Raw genomic sequence first — 19,249 nt, forward strand, 5'->3', positions numbered from 1 at the left:
GACATTATTATCATGTAAAAAACTATTTGGTGCTGTACTCTTGGAAAACCCCTACATGCACAAGGCAAAGATGCAAAGATTCTAGTGAATCTCACCACAAATACACATCATAAGATCAAGCAACATTTTCATAAACGATTCAGATGTCCGTAAGTGTTAGCATGACCCGAGAGATGTTATGTTTGAGCTTGAATTTAAAATAAACCTGTTATGTTTTTGCATTCTATTTCATTGACCAAGCGATATGAATTCCTCTTCACAAAGCTGCTGTATTTTCCACGCAAAATACGTGGGTTATGCCTACACTCTCCTCCTCCTCAGCAACTGGGTGGAAGAAGTTATACACGATAGCGAAGGGCTGCCCATCTGCAGCAGGCTCACTGCCTCCAGTCCTTCCTACGTTACTCTCTCTACCCCAGCAACCAGGTTTGAGTTCCCATTTTAAGCAAGTTGAGTGAGTGTGCAGGGTACCTGGAGCCGTATTCAAGTAGCAGAACTCTCAGTGATGATGCAGGCTACTGTGGACATGAGTTGCAAGTATAAACACAACATGTAAGCTAACAAAGCTTACTCTAGGATGTCAGCAGTACAGCAATGCTTTGGGGTCTTTTTGTACTTTGAGACAAGGAGGCTCCACATGTGACATAAAAGTAGGTTTTAAGTCCTCCCCCAAACAGCTAAGTCTATTTGCCCTCAAAAACTGGCAGTAGCAGCTCCTCCCTGCAGGAACACTAACAAGCCTTGTAGCCCAGCAAGCATCTGCTCCCTGGACAGCAACACATACTGAAGAGCACAGATGCAGATGCAAGAAAGACTCAGGGATTTTTTGATTGCCTTGGACCTTGAAGGCTAAAGACAGCCTTGTCTGTAAGCACTGACAGCCCTGGTTTATTCTGGTGCCTAGCAGAATAATTCTTTTTTTCTTAGATCCCATTTTTTGGATCAAGGAGGACGCATTTCAGTAGCTTTCATTTTACAGGTCAAGCTGATCCAGTCAAATACGTCACTTCTTACAGTGGGAGGATAAGGAGGCATCCCAGAGAGCTTAGGAACTAAAGAAAACTACTTTTTCCACATAACAGGGTCAAGGATACCAAACTACATACACCCTTCATGCAACCAAATACTTGATGTTCACTTACACATATACAAACAGGCACAACTAGTGGGCAGCCGTGGTAAAGCATCTCTCTGCAGGCAGACACCAGTATGAATGCAGTCCCTGCTCCTCGTCTCAAAGACTCCTTTTCACAAGGTCTCTCTCTAACCCCACATGCTCTATTTCTGTCTCAAGATGGCAGGGGGAAAAATTATCCCAAGGGAGTAGAGAGGACAGTTTATACACTATTGCCCCCTACCTAGCAAGATCTCAGGGAGTAGTCCCTCCTCCCCCAGCACAACACTGCAAAACCCAGACACCTGCAATTATACGCACGTATACAGGCACAAACAGACTCATTTAACCCCTCAAAGTAAAGAGTGACCCAAAGCACTGTCAAACCCATGGAAGAACATCTGTAGCACACTAAAGACAGACAGAGCCTGCAACAGCTTCCCAGTTTCAAGACGCTAGGCTGGTACAAACAGAAGTACTGCAAATAAATTTCCACATTTTTGTTTCAAACAGAAAACAAACATCTGGCTCAGCCCTGCAAATGTGTAAGAAATTCTTTAGTGCTATCGAAGGCATGAGTTCAAAGACACAAAAACCCCTTTCCAGCTTCATTAATTATGAAGCTTCCAGGGCCAGGTGATTATTCCAAGGGATGTTTGACACTGCAAAGGCAGAGAAGAATGCCTGAGAAACCCTCCAGTCTCAGATAAAAGCACCTCAGAAGTCTGTACTTGCTGTGACATCTCCCTCCAGGATAAACAAGTCTTTTTCTCCTCCCCCTCATAAAAAATGCACATTCTTCAGCACAGCCAAGACACTAACACCAGGAGAACATGTATGGAACAGATTTCTCGGTTATCTCAAGACTACCAACTCTCCCATTTCAGTCAGTTCTCCCTTGGCAGGCCTTAGGACTGAACAGTTTTTGTAATCCCTACACCACCAAGAGGTGTAATTACTTAGCACTGTGAATTCAGATCACTCAGTTGTGCAAACATCTTGTTTCTCAGTGAAGGCAAATTAAGTATGTGTAGAACAAGTTTTTATCTCTGAGATGTGCATCTCTGCACTTCCATCTACTCACGAGCTAGCTTCCTCACCCATGGAACGAATACAGTTAGTATACAATCTGCTATTTCCATGCTGGCCATGAGAAAGGTACATGCTTAAAAGTGAGCAATGCAGGGAGAGCAGGAAACTGTTCAACTCATCATACTACCTTGCTCAACCTCTGTCCTCCTCTCCTGTTGTCTGTGCACAGCAACTCAAGAAACAGCAGGCACACAAGAGCCTGTGGCACTGGCACTGTATATCTGCAAAGAGAGAAGGTGGGAAAGACAGAGCACATCACCAGCACAGAGAAGTAATTAGGCAGTTCCCGTCACAAATTTTACTCTTTAGATCACCTTAGATCAAATTTTTACAGCCTACTCCCTGAATGAAGCTGTATTACATGTATTAGAAATTGATAAATACTGTAGGATTATAGCTGCTAATTAAACAAATGGATCATCTTCGGTTTCGCTCTTCACTTCTGCCAACATGAAGATGAACTGCCAAATATCTCTAAAGGAAAGGGATATGGAAGCAAACATCACTAATGAGCCAAGATGTCTTCTAAACTTCTGAAAACACTTAGTGCATGATGAAGCTTACTTAACAAATCTTCAGGAAATATAAAATGGTTTGTAAGGTATCATTTAAAAAATGGTATTACTGTCACCACTGAAGGACATGAGGAATCCCTAGGAGTTCTGGCATACCACATACTCAGTGGATCTACAGGTTCACGCAGGAAGGGGAAACAACAGTTTGTTCTATTTAGCCATTCAGTTTTTGTCAAAATGCCCCATGATCAAGTCCTTACTTGAGATCTGGATAGTTAAGGTGGATGTTCCAAAAATGCTTACCTGCGGACAGCTCTGAACAGGAACCGAGGCTGATGCTGACTACGTGCAAAATGCACAACCAGTTTATCCCCAGTTGTGGGCAGTTAAAACACCTAATTACAAAGACTGCACAATGAGAATCCAGAATGGATTTGAAGGTTTTATCCTGGTTCAAATAACTCCAGAAGAAAGCCAAAATAAAAGGACTTGTTGATTCAAATGTTATTCAACTCTGGAATGCAGAATTGCTTGACCAAGTGCAGTCCCATTTTATGGCATGACAAAGAGGCTGCAGTCTGCAGACAGGCATCACCTTTGCTGAACTCATCTGCCTAATCTGATGGCTGGATTTTGCACATGCATGTTGCTTTTGAATTCCTGTTTCTTGACAGCCTTAAGCTGCTCTAGGACAAGGTGAAGCTGATGAAAAGGAATGGGAAACTTACAGAGATGGACAAGGGATGTCTCTGTCCCTAGGTTTGCCTGTACAAAGGTTGTAAAGGCTCAGCCACAGAAGAACTGCAGAGTGCCCCTGGAAGAAAGGCAAGTCCACAGGAAACAGGTTCTGTTCACTCATTAACAACTTACTTTCCTTGGGGAAGGACTGAATATATTCCTCAAAACAGGTCACAGATGTATTTTAATGCAGCAGTTCAACTTGACTGGACAGTGTCCGAGACTGCCTAGATTCAAAACAGGCTGACACCAGCTTACACAGCAGTTGCAATTACGTCTGCATACAGATGAATCTCACTTGTTTGTGGGTTCTCCTCCCATACAATTTCATTTCCAGTTCCAACAACTCTCTTTTACAAGAGCTGTGACCACAATCAGAATTCAGCCATTCATTACTCAGCTATTTTGCAGTACTTCAAGCAATGTGCAAGGCAAGATAAAGATGCCAGATACTATACAAACAGTAAAGGGCAGAAGTTGCAAGAACCAGGAAATATTAAGAAATCCCACTAAGGGAAAATTAACTGGAGAAAATACAGGTACCCTAAAGGAAAAGAGGAATATAATTCCTCTTACCCTAAAGGAAAGAGGAATTATATTCCTTGTTCCTTGAAGAACATAGCTGCTCTGGGAGGGAAAGGATGGAAAAGGTGTTGATCAAAGTTCCTGATGAGAAGGCAAGAGAAGCCACAAGAGATTTACTCTGTATATTTGTATGAACAAGAAAAGAGGTGTTTTTCCATTTTGCTTTATTTCAATGCTTTTACATGTATAAAATATACTTAAAATACTTTACATTAAAATTAGCAAATGGTTTGCTTCTAAAAAACACCATAATCTCTTTGTGAGTGAGTGCACAAACATATACCTCTGTTGCAGCTTTCTGACCTACAACAAGCTGACTAAAGTGTTTGTGGTGTAATACCCTCCATCAGATCAAACATGTTAGAGAGGAGTTTCCTCAATATCCATCCTGCTGATTCAGCTCAAAGTGGGAGATACAGCCTCTCACTCAAGCTGCGATGGCAACTGGTTTATAGGTACCTTCCTAGTCACATTTTGGAACCATGCAAATAAACCAGCATTCAAATTCAATACGAAACATTACTCCTGGTGTTCAAACTGTCTCACTATCTTTTCACTCTCTTTTTTCAGTTCCTCAATGTGAGCATTTAGGCACTCCAGGATGTGATGGGATCTCAGTTCTTCCTCTTCCAGGTATCTTGCAGCAATTGATCCAACTGAAGCTGTAGGCAGGGGGCACTAAGGGGAAATAAAGGGATATCAGGTATTCTTTCATTTCGAGTTTCAGTCAGAAACACTACTGATCCACAAACCACACAACTAAATACGCTTCTAAAGGGCTCTTGTGTCATTTCTATCTTACTGAACAGACTAAGCACTCAGCTCTCATGTTTTTATTATAGGTAAATGTCCCTCCCAACAGTCTCCAACCAACAGTGAAAGCCTCCCAAGCCTTTGCCAAAACTGCAGGGAGTAAAATCAGTACTTCAGCATGCATAACTTTTCCATTCCAGTAGTTCCCCTCTCTAAGGCACTGGGGGACTAGAGCTGAACAGAAACAAGCTCTCCATGTGCCTAAATAACTGTTGCACTTCACAGGTGGAACTCTGACCCCAGACCTATCAACAGGAATTGACTGTTTACTTAGGGGAACTGGAGTTTCACTTCAATTACCAGCCTCTCCACTTCAAATAATGAGAAGGAACGACATGGCATGTGCAATCATAGCATAACTCCAGAGAAGTTCACTACAAAATACCAAGGGTTGTGTCCTGGGTCTGTTAGTCCTGTCTCACACTTAGGGTCTACATCTTGCTCCTTGTCTTCATAAAAATGAAGTGAGCAGTATCACCTCAGAATATAGGTCCCAGGGAAGGGGAAGAACTGCCAGACTGGACCAGCACTGGGGATATCTCTGCTTTCTTTTATATACCTCCTCTGCTTCCCTGAAATAATGGGTTCCTGCTACACTCCCACAGGGGAAGTACAGACCAAACTCCCATCACAGCTCACTGAATGCCACTTCAGTTCAGCTAGCAATGCTCAATAAACTAAGCCAGATTTTTTCTTTTACAGTCAAGAACTATTCCTGCTACTCACATCACTTACCCACAAGTTCTTAAGTTACAAAAATAACATTGTAAACTAGGCTTAATTTATGAGTTGATGAAGAGAAGCTTCCTGCACAGCAGCTGGCAGGTGAATTATAAAGTTACTAAGGGGCTGCTTTCCATTACAGAAAACTTGCCTCTGTATCTTGGCAAGAGAACGTAACTGGTTATTCCCAAATCATGGAGTCTCATGGTTTTCTGGTCTTTTATCAGCAGCCAGGAACAAAGGGAAGCAGAAGAAAAGGCTGCAGATAACAAGCAAATCTCTCCCATCCCACTACTGCCTACTGATGAGAATTCTCCTCTCTTACTGTTAAAGGAACCGATTTAAAGACACTAGAGCCTGACCATAAGCAGGGAGTCCCAGTCAACACTGGGAGAAATATTTGCATTTCCCTAGAAACCTTATTTCTACCTTTCAGAACAAAAAGCAGCACATTCTCTTCTACTAAACATCAAGCCCTAGAGCTTCTCAGACCCTGAAGTGGAACTGTTCGCACTTCAGTTCCAATCCTGCAGTGTGAAGAGTTTCCATTTAGAATATGACAGTTCCCTAAGCTCCCAACATTTATTTTCTGGACATGCCCACAAGCTACTTTAGTCTTGAAACAATCAAGACCTATTCTTGGTAGTAAAGCTCATCAAAATCTACAAACCTGACAAGCCTCTGCTAATCTGTGTATCAGCCTTAGAGACTCTTCTCTGGGCTCCCCACCAAATAAAAATAGCTGTTTTCACTGCTAACAACGCACAACCAGAGGAGAAAATACTCCAAAGACTGCTAGTGGCAACACGTCTGGAGCAAGGATCAGCACCCAGGATTCTCCCCTCCCTGAACTACTACAGCCCTGTCTGACCCAGGGTATGACAATTACTCTCAGTGTCCTTCTTCCATTCCCCTCCCTGCTCAAGTCAGTCTACAGCCTGGTCATTACAGTGGGTACTGGGATATATGGTCTTAAACACCACAGGCAAGAAGTGATTGAGTCCAAATTTCCTGTATCTTGGGCAAGTGCTCCAGCAACTGAGCTGAGGTAAAAGGACAGAGAAGGTGCCAACACTGCTCCCTACTAAAAAAGTATGATCAGTGACTGAGAAAAATAATAACCTTCCCTTGTGCAGTGAAGCACTGATTTCAGGCTTTCCTATCAGCTGGCATAAGTGGCTTTAAGTTCAGTGTGACGACTACTGCAGTCTCATTCAGAGGGGTCAAACTCACCCTGTGCATTACAGTGAATGTAGATGTGCAGCACCAGCTTTCAGATTCACCCAGAAACTGTATGTTGAAATACTCAGCACTCTACATCCACTCTGAGCCTCTGCTACAGACCCAAGCCAAAAGCTGAAGCAGAATTGTCACATGACAAAAGCAGTTCGTGGTACACACTGATGTACAGCACCAGTATGGAGAGAACCATGAGCTTCTGGAATGAGCTTATCAGTTAAACCAAACACAAAGCTCTTCTCCAGAGAGTTCTGAAGAATAACCACATGGCTCCCATTGTCCAAGTATTAACCATCCAGGAGTGTTTTTTCCTCCTTTTTAATGTTTGATGTATGCCTAAAGAATCATACACACCATGTAGCCAGACCGTACATTCAAAAATCTGGCTCCTTTTGCCAGATTCTCATCTATATCCTCAGCTATATCCCCAGCTGTTGAATAGCAACCAGCTTCTCTACAACTGCTTACCAAAGGCACAGGTTCTCTCTGATCATTTGAGATGGACTGCTTAGATGCTTCATCGGCAAAATCTTTGTTTCCATCTAGCACATGGAGCAAAGAATCCGTTCCCAGCAAGGCGCCCAAAGCAGGTGACTCCATGCAGTTCTTCCTGCTGGTCTGGGTGGGTAGCTCACCCGTCTCAGGGGTCACAGTTCCTATTTCAGCAGCCCTCCATCTCCGGGGCTCCCCCTGATGATGCTGAATAGTCCCATCAGGCTTGTGATGTATTCTCTCTGCTTGTTCATCATGTTCGTGCTGCGCTTCCTGCGTTGACCTGGAAGGCAGGTTTGAATACAAAACTGTTTCACAGTTTGCCTTCATAGCAGCTGAACTTTAGCAAAAACTTGCACAGAGATAACAATTAACATACAGGTTACTAATAGCCCTGGCAATCCAAACTGGCTCCTGTTTCCATAGGACTTCCAGATGCACATCCAGTCTCTAAGGAATTCTCTCTCACTCTTCTGCTATTGTAGATACCAAAAACTACCGTCTGCACATCCTAGTACTGCAAAAGAAAGGAGCACAGCCCCCTGGCCAAATCTAATCCCTTCACTGAAAAGAGCACATACTGCTTCTCAATCAAAGAAAAAGGCAAAGGCAGTCAAAAGACAGTCAAATATTAGCTGGCTTTGCAGAACGCCAACCAGCTGGGACTAAAAGCTATTGCACTACTGAAAGCATAAAGGCAGATTCCAAAACAGTCCTTTATGTTCTTCCATACGTACTATGTGCTGGGAGATAGATGCTATACATAAAGCACGTCATTAAAAACCCACACATCCCCATGCCTTCTGTTCTCCTTCGTTATAAGGAAGCAGCATCCTTGGGGTCATGCAACACTCACCTGTACTGCACATCTCTGGCCTCAGGCTCTTCATCTTGTATCTGCTGAGCAGCGCCCTCAGGTTCATCCTGGCAGACCTGCCGAGTGAGCTCCAGTTTTGCTCTGGCCTCTGCTAGATCCTTCTGCAATTGCTGGTTCTCAGATTTTAATTTATTTAGTTCAACAGCATAGTCTTCACCAAGTGCTCTTAGGGTGACATCTTTTCCCTAATAGACAGAGAAGAGCTGCAGTCAAAATTTCTGATTTGCAAGACACCATAGTTAAATCCAGAGCAAAGGCCAGCAAGCAATTCCTTAAGGCATATCCTCTAACCCCAGTTTTGACTGGAAAAATTTTCAAGGTTTTCGTAAGAACAAATCAATTATATATGCTTTATTGTGTCTGCATCCAGACAAGCTGTGCTGATCTGTCTAGGAAAGGAAGTCTCTCATCACTGGATGTTTTTGAAAACAGGAAAATATACACCAAGAATAGTTCAGATGTATCTGCCTCTGGCCTTGGGATAATGAGAAGGACTACATGACCTCAAGTTCTCCTCCAGCTATATATTCTAGGATTCCCTCACTTATGTCAGCTAAGATGCAAGCCTCTCAGCCAAAGCTGGGAACACTCAGGTGGCACCCCAGTAAACTGTCTCAGTTCAAGCAACTCTCCAGGTATCAGAGTAGCATGCTCTGCCAGATACTTCCTACAGGTGTGAAGAAACACATACCCCCAGCAGCTTAGCTGTTGATGAGAAGTAACCACTCTCAGTGAGAAACCACCTTCCATGTGATTTACCAGCAAAGAGGTTTGCAAGAACACTTCTAGATCCCCTCACTGAAATTAGCAAAGGCCTATGGTAACAATTACGAAAGACTGTGCATACACCTCCCCACCTGGGATGACCCATAGCACTTTAGATACTTCCACTGGTAAAAGTGATTTTTTTTTTTCTTTTTGAAACTCTGGACAACTTGCTTGCCCATCTTCTCCTTACTCGGCTAGGTGGATATAATTTCCATTGTTTCTACTCCTGTGACATTCCCACTTTTTTTTTGCCAATTCTATTAAATTTAGATGCTTAATTCATTCTCATCACTGCTGTATCTAAGGACTTTCCAAATGTGCACTAGAAGAATCTGGCCAAGATTGGTAGCTCCTGTGCCACGGGGCTTCCCCCCCCGCCCCCTCCTTTTTTTAAAAAAACAAACAAAACAAAACAAAAAACCCCAAACAACAGGTTTCTTGCTTTGCACTTTGCGATCAAGTTTTTGGTAAGTCAGGCAGGCAAAAGCCCAGCAGGCACTTCAAGCAGAAAGTAATGGGCCTTAGGTCATTTCAGTCTCAAATCAGCCTTCCAGAAAGCTTTGTTTTTTCATCATCTCACCAGCCACAAGCTTCTGTTCAACACTTTCCCAAGAACTTGGCACATTTGACAATCAACCCAAGCTAATATTAAGAGCAGAGTATTCCTTCCCACAGATCTGACAGGATAAAAGCTCTGATGATATATTCCCATTAGGTTTTCAGCTGTCTGAATCCAGTCCTTGCCCCCTGTGAGGCATCCATTCTGGTTTACATGAGACAGAACTTGCAAACTAGCCATTTCCTCCTTCACACAGGCACTAAGATGAACTACCTTCAAGGTGTTGTTCCTGTCAAAACTGCACCTCTTCCATGCAGGCTCCCCTTTTCCCCTCTGGACAAGCTGCCCTCACTGAGCCTCAAGAGTGCCATATCAGCAGGAGCCCACCACAGTGCCCCTTCCCAGCGCATTGCCCCAGGGCATCCAGTCCATATTCTCAGGCTGCAACCTGCCTGTGGAGTGCAAGGGACAGCCCTGCTGAACGGCTCCTCACCAGGAGGGGAACATGCTCTCACCGCAGAAATTGCAAGAACCAGAGCAGTTACAGCTCGAAGACAGGTCAAAAGGACATCAGAGATTTAGAATCACAGGTTTGAGGTAAACTGGCATAAAATGGAAATACAACAAAATGCCCTAAAAACCATGGGCCAGACCCCATGGAGAAGAAACTGAGATGAGGGCTCTCTTTCTGCAGTTCTCCTCACTACTCTGTGACTGAACAAGATGCTTGGTATTTCTGGGCCTTATTTACTCAGAAATTGCCCCTTTTGCTTGGGTTTTAAGTTCACTGAACTCTACCAAGCATTTTGAGAGGCCTGGGCAAAGACTATTACTGTTCCCAGGTTAACTAACACACAGCGCTAGCCCCTTCCCATCTCTGTTCCCTAATGCATACCTCTAGCATACCGCACTCCATTTTTTCCAGCATCTCCAAGAGATGACGGTTTTCCAGCCTCAAGGTTTCCAGCTGGACCAGAATTACCTGAGGAGACAGAGGCAAACAACAAGCTCAGAAAAAAGAACACAACACATGCCCACAACACCCTACAGGCATTTTCCACCCTCAGTTCAAGCATGAGTACAAAGCAAGGTTTGGGCCTTTAGTTCTGCAAGGGACCCTATAGAGAAGACCATACAAATAACCATGCAGTCATTTACTTTAGTTTTCAAAGATGTCACCATCCAGGCCTAGTTAACATAAGTGATCTCAAAGATTTCTGTGGGACTGCCAGTTACAGGTTTGAAAAGAAGCAGCAAGACAGATTCAGTGAACACCATAAATTAGAAGATTTCATCAGAAGGGTCTCAAAGTCTTTGCTCAAAGGCTGACAAGAGAAGGAAACTGTTAACATAGCTAAAAACTAGGGTGGTATTCCAAGCCTTCAGATCCCTTAAAGAGACAGCATAAGTCTTCTGCCTTTTTTACCCTGTGCTCCACCGCTTTCCTCTCTGCTCTTTCAATCTCTGTTCTCAGCCGTTGTTCTAGGTCTGATGTGGAGCCACTTGCAGACGCAATTGTGATGTCCCGCTGGTGTAACTCTTGTGTCAACCTGGAGATTTCCTTTTTCATCCCTTCTAGCTCACTGCTGTGAGTTTGTTCAGCTTGAGAGAGCTGCTCTTTCAGCTGGAGAAAGATATGCACACATCACCCACGAGCTTTTAAAAGATGTTTCGGCAAAAAAGCAAAAGTATTGCACATGGTAACGTGAAATCTAAGTACTGGAAAACAAAAAGCTCTATGTAACAAGCCCTCTGTGCATGCTTGTCCTTCTTGATTGAAAACCACCTCATCCCAATCCTTTTCTACACCATAAACTGCCAACTGGGACAAGACATAAGTTACGCTGTGGAGTACTCAAGAAGACCTATAATTGATCAAATCACAGTCTCTTTAGCTCACCATTCTACCTCCATGGCCAACAACAGATACCCAAAGGTTTACCATCACTAGGCAAGCACAGTAACATTTTCATAATATAACCTTGCAATTTGCCACTCTGCCTTCCTGAGGCAGAGATGGTATCTTTAAATAGATCTAGCCAGACTTTTCTTCCACTAATTTGTCCTAAGTCTTCTGAATCGATATTAGCTTGTAGCAACTAAAGCTACCCATGGCAAAATTCCACAAGCTAGCTATGCACAGGGTAAAAAGATACCTCTTTGTTTTCATAACTCCATTTGATGACCACTAGTCCCTGCATTATGAGAGAATAATCATTCCCTATTTACTTTCCACATGACAGGCATGATTTTATTTTTAGTATGTTCAATCTCATTTATCTCTTTTCCAGCTTGGTAAGTCCTATTCCATTCAGCTGTTCCTTGTATGAAACACACTCTATCCTTTTGGTCATCTTTTTCCATACCTTATCTTGTTCTATTCAATCCTTTTTGAGATGGCAGACCTGAATTGCAAACAATATTCTGGTAGGCACACCATATATTTATTCAGTGGCATAACAGAACAACAACATAGCATAATTTCTTCCCTAGTATTCCATTCCATTAGCCAGAAATATTAGCCACCCAAACCTCCAGGTTTTTGCTGGAAATTACAAGCATTTTAGAAAATTGAACCAGATGATCTCTGCCTAGCCAAGTAAATACTATACATATGGTGATTTATCTCCATGTCACCTCAATGCCTCCCAAGTATATAAAATAGAAACAACCATAATAAATCTCTCTTTCCTCCCCAGCAGCCTGTAGGAGATTCATTTATTGTGTGGCTGTTTAAATGTGTAACCAAGCACACATCTCTGGCAAGATCTGCACTTCTGTACATTCAGAATAAAAGATGAAAGATTTACAGAGAAGTGAGGTTTTTCACTCAAGTCCAATAAGGTTTCTACTCTAACCATGCACCAGTGAAAGCTCTCACACTAGCTGATCTAGTCCATTATTAAAAGTCAAGACTTTTGGAGGGCTTGCCTCCCTTGGGTGCACAGAGCACTACAGTGAGGTTCTCATAGCAGATGAGCTGCTCCATTTCTTCCAGATCCTGGTTCCTGTGTAGGTATCAAGCGTGAAACAACCTCCCTTATTCACATACAGACTAGAACACATTTGAAGCCCTGTCTCAAGTGTGATAGGACATATTACAACAAAACTCATTCCCTCCCTGTTCTTCATCCTGTTGGGAGCCTATATTAGGCTTAAACTCAGGATTCCAGGTCTTAATTTCTTTGCATATTTGCCCCTCCAGCACTAATTCAAGTATCTTCACACTGTAGAGAAGTACTGTGTGATGTAGGGGTAGGCCTAACAGATGCTCACAAAGTAAACTGCACAGCCATGTATAGAAACCTGCAGATCCATCCTCTCAACTCCTCCTTTGTCAGATCTGCTACTTACCCTTCAGCCTGTCACTGCCTCCACAACACTCCTGGCCTTTGATCTCATTTGGAGCGTTGCTAACTGTGCACTGCAGTCTCTTGCTGAGGCACAGGCACATGACACACATGGGAACAGCTGACTCCACAAGTGCCTTTCCCACTCTCCAGGAACAAAGCGACATTACCTTTTTAATCTCTGCCTTTGACTCAGTATGGTGTTCTTCCATTGACTGCAGCTCTTTCATATTCTCATCCAGCTCTTCACTCAGCTGTACACACCTTGCATTTGAAGACACCAGGCTGAGTGCCAAATGTAAAACTACAGATTAGAATACCCCAAGAAGGAGGACATTGTCAAAGAAACTTTGATCTTCCAAGCAGTCTCCTATGTCCGTCATAACAGAAACCAGACTCTCAACCTACAAATTCCTTACCAATCCTTTGGTTTTGTTTACCAAAATAATTTCAAAAGAGATCAGGAAGCTGATCTAACAGATAATAGCTGTTTCTTGTTTGTTTCTTTAATTCTAAGATTACAAACTTCCCATGCAAACATTAGTCTGAAAACCACAAACTCAGAGAGGAAGACTTGTTTATAATTCTTATTTCACAGTAAGGTCTAGATCTGGTTCTTACCAGCTGACTAACAAAGATTCCATAACCTATTACCAATGAAGGTGCTAAGCCTAAGCAAGCTAAAACACTGAAAACGCCCACAGTGTGCGGTGAAAAGCAGCCAACCAATTAGCAAAACAGTCTCACTATTAAACTGCAAAATGAATAGCATTTGATTTCTTCAGCCCCTTGATATTTAAAATAAGCCTACAAAATCAGTGGGACCGGTTAACTTGATGAATACAGTATATTAGGTATTATATTATTATCCAAGTTTCATTGCACATCCAGGGGAAGCAAGCAGTCGGTTACCTGTTCTCAAGATGAGTCACTTCTGACTGTAAGCGCTGTTCCTTCTTCTGGGCAACATCCAGCTGCAGCAGTATTTGCTCTAGCTCCAGCCCTGGAGAATACAATTGTTTCTCTTGCAAGCGTTCCTCCAAGGCCCTACGCAGAAACATGAACTTTAATCCCAGCACAGAAACGTCACCTCTGAGTACACTAATATGGGGATCGTAACTACCATTTTCTTGGAATTCTCTGAAAAATACACAAAACCCAATACTAGGTGACACCTTTGTGCACTGTGAATAAGCAAACATATCAGCTGGATGACAGACCCCTATTTGAGTTCAGGCTGATTTAAGACTACATCCTATTCTGATGTTGGCCTCCCTGATCCAGATAGTCTCCCTGCCATTAGCAGACATCCAGCTTGCAAGAAAAGGTGTGGCTGTTAGGTAACATATGCCAAAACCTTTTGACACAGCCATCAGAACCCTATAGCTTTTGCATGTTGCCAGTGAAGAAGGGAAAGGCCAGGATGATTTTGTCACATATGTAGTTACTTCACCAAGACCCTAATCTGACATCATTAAATCAGTGAGAACTTTCACCTACATTAATAAGCACAGTATCAAATCCTGAAAGGCCTCCAGCACTTGACTGAAAATGCCTGGGGAAAAAAGAGCTGAAAAGCTCAAAAGCCCTGTGGTGCCTCCAGAAACCTAGCTGAGTAGAAAGGTGGTTCCTTCCACACTCTTCACTGAGTTCAAAAGCAATGCAATTTGGCAAATGCTGCAAGGAAGCACAGCACTTGTGAGAAACTACAGCACACCATTCAATGTATCAACCAATACAGATCCAGCTGTATGAAAATCAGAATCACAGAATCACAGAATCATATAGGTTGGAAAAGACCTTTAAGATCATCAAGTCCAACCGTAAACCTAACGCTACCAAGACCACCACTAAACCATGTCCCTAAGCTCCTCATCCAAACGTCTTTTAAATACTTCCAGGGATGGCGACTCAACCACTTCCCTGGGCAGCCTGTGCCAATGCTTGATAACCCTTTCAGTGAAGTGAAATTTCCTAATATCCAGTCTAAACCTCCCCTGGCGCAACTTGAGGCCATTTCCTCTTGTCCTATCACTTGTTACCTGGGAGAAGAGACCGACCCCCACCTCTCTACAACCTCCTTTCAGGTAGTTGTAGAGAGCAATAAGGTCTCCCCTCAGCCTCCTTTTCTCCAGGCTAAACAACCCCAGTTCCCTCAGCCGCTCCTCATAAGACTTGTTCTCCAGACCCTTCACCAGCTTTGTTGCCCTTCTGTGGAAACTCTCCAGCACCTCGATGTCTTTCTTGTAGCGAGTGGCCCAAAACTGAACACAGTATTCGAGGTGCGGCCTCACCAGTGCCGAGTACAGGGGCACGATCACTTCCCTACTCCTGCTGGCCACGCTATTTTTGATACAAGCCAGGATGCCATTGGCTTTCTTGGCCACCTGGGCACGCTGCTGGCTCATATTCAGGCGGCTGTCAAACAGCACCCCCAGGTCCTTTTCTGACAGGGAGCTTTCCAGCCACTCTTCCCCAAGCCTGTAGTGTTGCATGGGGTTGCTGTGGCCCAAGTGCAGGACCTTGCACTTAGCCTTGTTGAACCCCATACAATTGACCTCGGCCCATTGATCCAGCCTGTCCAGGTCCCTCTGTAGAGCCTTCCTACCCTCAAGCAGATCAACACTCCCACACAACTTGGTGTCATCTGCAAACTTACTGAGGGAGCACTCGATCCCTTTGTCCAGGTCATTGATAAAGATATTAAACAGAACTGGCCCCAGCACAGAGCCCTGGGGAACACCGCTTGTGACCGGCTGCCAAACTCCATTCACCACCACTCTTTGGGCCCGGCCAATGCTTCTACCATCCTCAGTAGAAGAACCTGGAATATAGATCTGGATTCAAGAGCATAAGTAGCAGTGAGGCACAGATGTTACCTGATGAGGAATTCTTTTGTGTGAAGAGTTTCAGTCACCCTGGCCAGCTCCTTCTGTAACTGTTCCTGGTGCAGCTTGGAGCTGTCAATGAAATCTTCCTGAGACTGCAAGGTGGCTCTAAGTTCCATCTTCTCATCCTGTAGCACCTGCACAGGAGAGAAAAGGAATGACTGTTGCAAGACGGACCAAATGAGTTTGTTGTAGAGCGATGAGAGGTTGATCAGATTTTTAAGGAACCCTTGGAAATACTGCAGAGCACCACGTGGGTACCAAGCCAGCTTTGAGGCCAATCAGGAACTTTACAAAGGCTCTAGAAAGAGACAGGAGCTCTGGGATGAAGAGCCTTCCTGCTACTTCTCACAAGCACTGCTTTATGTTCAGTTTCCTAACAATTCCTCCACTGACCTCTAACATTTTCTTGGATTGCCTTAATTCTTCTTGAACTCTTTGCTGATCTTCCAGAATGATCCGATTGTTTTCAGTCAGGTCGTCCACTCTCATGTTAAGCCTCTCCACCTCCAACTCGTTGGCACAGATAGCATCATTGGCCCTCTCCAGCTTGCTGGTTAAGTGCTGGATTTCCGATCGGCTAGCCAGCTCCACTGACTCCAGAATCTGCTTCCGATTGGCAAGCTGAGTCTGCTAAGAGCAATCAGTTTGCATTAACACTAACTTATAAAAAACACAGTGTATCAAAACTACCTTCAAAACAACTACAGATTTCTTTGTCTAACAAGAAGTGTCACGTTCTCAAAGTAAGCACGCCACCTTTCAGGAAATTAGGGAAAGTATTGTTCCAGGGTTACACGATGGGTAAAACTTCTGAAGACAAACAGAATAAAAAACAAATGAAGGGGCCCTCTGATTCCAAAAGGGGATCAAAGAGAATCTGGGAAAAGAGGATCTCAAATCACTCAAGTTGTCTGAGCATGAACTGCCTAAGAACAAAGCTGCTTTCTATTTTTTGCTCGTTAACCTAAGGCTAGACCAGGAGAAATGGCAGCATGTAAGAAGGTTTGCAAATACCATACGCAAGCTAGAGATTACCCAAACATTAATTCCACACCAGGACAGAAAGCAGCTCTTGGTGCACAATGAAAAAAACCACAACCACCAAACAGATCAAAAACCAAACTGGGTGTAACAGTCAATGATGTTTCGCTTTATGCAGTAAATATCTGGTTCTAACAGCTTGTGAGAATGCTCACTTTGAATGTTTCATTGTTTTAATGGCAGACAAAAAAAATTATAAGGAATATATGACTAGCAAACAATACATGCTCTATTATTTATAGGCACAATACTTTATTTCATAGCATTTCTTTCCACATAGCTAGCTGGTGAAATTTAACAAGCCAGCTCTCATATAAGCTTCTAAGAATATTCACTTGATATACTCCCTTTTTGTATAGGACCTTATAATCTTTAAAAGCTGAAACAAAATATTTGAGTAGTCCTTTAGTCCCAATTTCTAAGAGTAGCAATTCCTGCCAGCTTCAGAATCACCACATGCCTTGATTTATTGCCTGACACATAATGCCTCATAACTGAGAAAACTATAGGAACTGTGCATTTGGAAGACTATGGTATAATTTTGATTACAGTCTTTTCATTATTTGAATAGTCATGACAGAAAAGGTAATCAGGAGGGGCAAGAGTTTAAAGTACAGCCTTTCTCCACCCAAGAAACTAGAGTGCCAGGCTACCTGAATGTTTATTTCTGCATTAAGAGAACATTTAAGCTATCTTTTATTTCCAGCCACAGAACATGCAGGACAGCACAGAAATCCAAGTTTCACCTGTTGATTTTAAAGGTTGCAGGTGTTACAGGAAGGTGCTCATAACTGGGTAAGAATGCCAGGCTTCCCTAAGCTGCACTGAAAGATATGAGGGGAAGCCAGCTGAAAGAAGAGAAAGGGGAAGTACTCCATGGTCACAGATCTCAGCTTGACCTTGTGCCAGAAAAACAACCAAGCATACAAAATGCATAGAAATATCCAAGGCAAAAATTTAGCACTTTCATGCTGGGCTTTTCAAAGAAATTGAGGATTCAGGCAGTCTGTTCACAGTACCTATGCACCTAAGTCATCTACACCGCTTAGGAAAAATCTCCCCAAATTCCTGGTTTTCTGTTGCACAGTAAGAAGAGTTCCTCTTCGCTCCAGTATACCAGCCTGCACTCCAAGGACACATCTGTTCTCAGACAATTGAGCTATCAATGATACAAAGACAGGAGAGCAGCAAGACCTTCTGCTCAACGACTCTCTCTGCATTTGTAGATCTAGTGTCAGCCTCTCACAAAGTCCCTGTCAGAGCCAGCTTCAATCCTGTCATCACAAGCTTCCTCCTTGCAGGAGCTTCCACTCAAGAGCAACTCAGGAGCCCATTAAGTGGAAAGCCCCCAGCAAGAGCTTCTTATCAGTGTCTGCTGTGATTGTGTCAGTGTGACTTCACAGCTGTGCTCTAGGTCAATTCATCTCACTCTGCTGCAGCACCACTAACTCACCGAACGATTAGCTTTTCAGGAACAGCAGCCCCACTACTTGTTGCCTTTAAGAGACTTTAAAAAAAAAAGGGGGGGGGGGACGACTGAAAACTGCTGTTACTTCAGCACTTTGCAGAAGTATCTGTCATAGGGGAAGACTATTTTCCAACATCATCCTCTGAGCTGGACCTACAAGGTACATATTTAGCTACTGGCAGGTACACAGCTTTGAACTAGACAACATGATGTAACAGCTATTTTAAAGTGTCATATGCTGTGGTCTCCGTCTCCTAGGGAAAGTTTCATCCTACTATCTTCTCTACTAATTGGAGGGGTGGCAGGGAGAGCTGCACAAGATTTATCTAACCTCTGTTGACAGACTCCAGATCTTTTTTCCATGCAGCACTTATACAAGTAAGCCTTATTCCACTGGGACATTAAAAGTCATTTCAATGGCAACCTAAACTGGATTCAAGCCTGAGAGATTTCATTAGTCTCTCCCTCTCCCCCCCTCCCTCCTCTCCCACCTGCTGCCACAAACAAAACAAAAACTTTCAGCACATATTAATTGTACCTGAATGAGCTCAGATTGCTCAGCCAAAGCCTTCCTCTGTGCTTCCAGCGATGCCACCTGCTGCTGGTAAAGCAAGCGCTGCTTCTCCCAGTCAAGTGATTTTTGACGAAACTCCTGCAAGGACAGCAGGGGTGGCTTGGAGCAGTATGTCCATGCAGTTGACAAGAAGGCCCCCTTCTAGTTCATATCCATGTTTGCTTTCTCTCTCCACCATATCCTCATGCACCTTTCCCCACAGCAGGGAAACCATTAGCCAGTCATTTGATGCACCAACTCAGCAGTACAAAACCCCTCACATACTGTGCTTGCTGTATTTCTTTCCCTCCTGAGTTAAAACGTCAGTGTCAATTATTGCTGTTTACAAATGTTAAGTGCTAACAGATTCATGGCTAGTTTCATGGATGTGCTGTCAGAGGTTTAACAATTCAGACTGGCTTTAGCTTCCA

At 43.4% G+C, this 19,249-nt stretch overlaps 1 protein-coding gene across 9 annotated transcripts in view; it reads right to left on the reverse strand.

The window, feature by feature from the left end:
* Nucleotides 1–4,238: 4,238 nt before the first annotated feature.
* Nucleotides 4,239–19,249, reverse strand: part of CEP63 (centrosomal protein 63) — a 44,678-nt gene continuing 29,667 nt past the window's right edge. For 7 of the 9 annotated variants that reach the window (XM_072867981.1, XM_072867980.1, XM_072867983.1 and 4 more), the window contains 10 exons: nt 18,804–18,917; nt 16,150–16,386; nt 15,745–15,890; nt 13,778–13,912; nt 13,036–13,150; nt 10,942–11,139; nt 10,411–10,497; nt 8,168–8,373; nt 7,288–7,594; nt 4,239–4,722 (listed from right to left, as the gene is read on the reverse strand). In XM_072867981.1, coding sequence (XP_072724082.1) covers nt 4,564–4,722; nt 7,288–7,594; nt 8,168–8,373; nt 10,411–10,497; nt 10,942–11,139; nt 13,036–13,150; nt 13,778–13,912; nt 15,745–15,890; nt 16,150–16,386; nt 18,804–18,917 — 1,704 coding nt within the window. In that variant the 3' untranslated portion in view covers nt 4,239–4,563. The remainder of the gene's footprint in view (nt 4,723–7,287; nt 7,595–8,167; nt 8,374–10,410; nt 10,498–10,941; nt 11,140–13,035; nt 13,151–13,777; nt 13,913–15,744; nt 15,891–16,149; nt 16,387–18,803; nt 18,918–19,249) is intronic. The other 2 variants (XM_072867984.1, XM_072867985.1) reach the window with 2 other exon arrangements.

The sequence above is a fragment of the Ciconia boyciana genome, chromosome 7 (genome assembly GCF_034638445.1).
Source record: "Ciconia boyciana chromosome 7, ASM3463844v1, whole genome shotgun sequence".
Lineage (NCBI taxonomy): Eukaryota > Metazoa > Chordata > Aves > Ciconiiformes > Ciconiidae > Ciconia > Ciconia boyciana.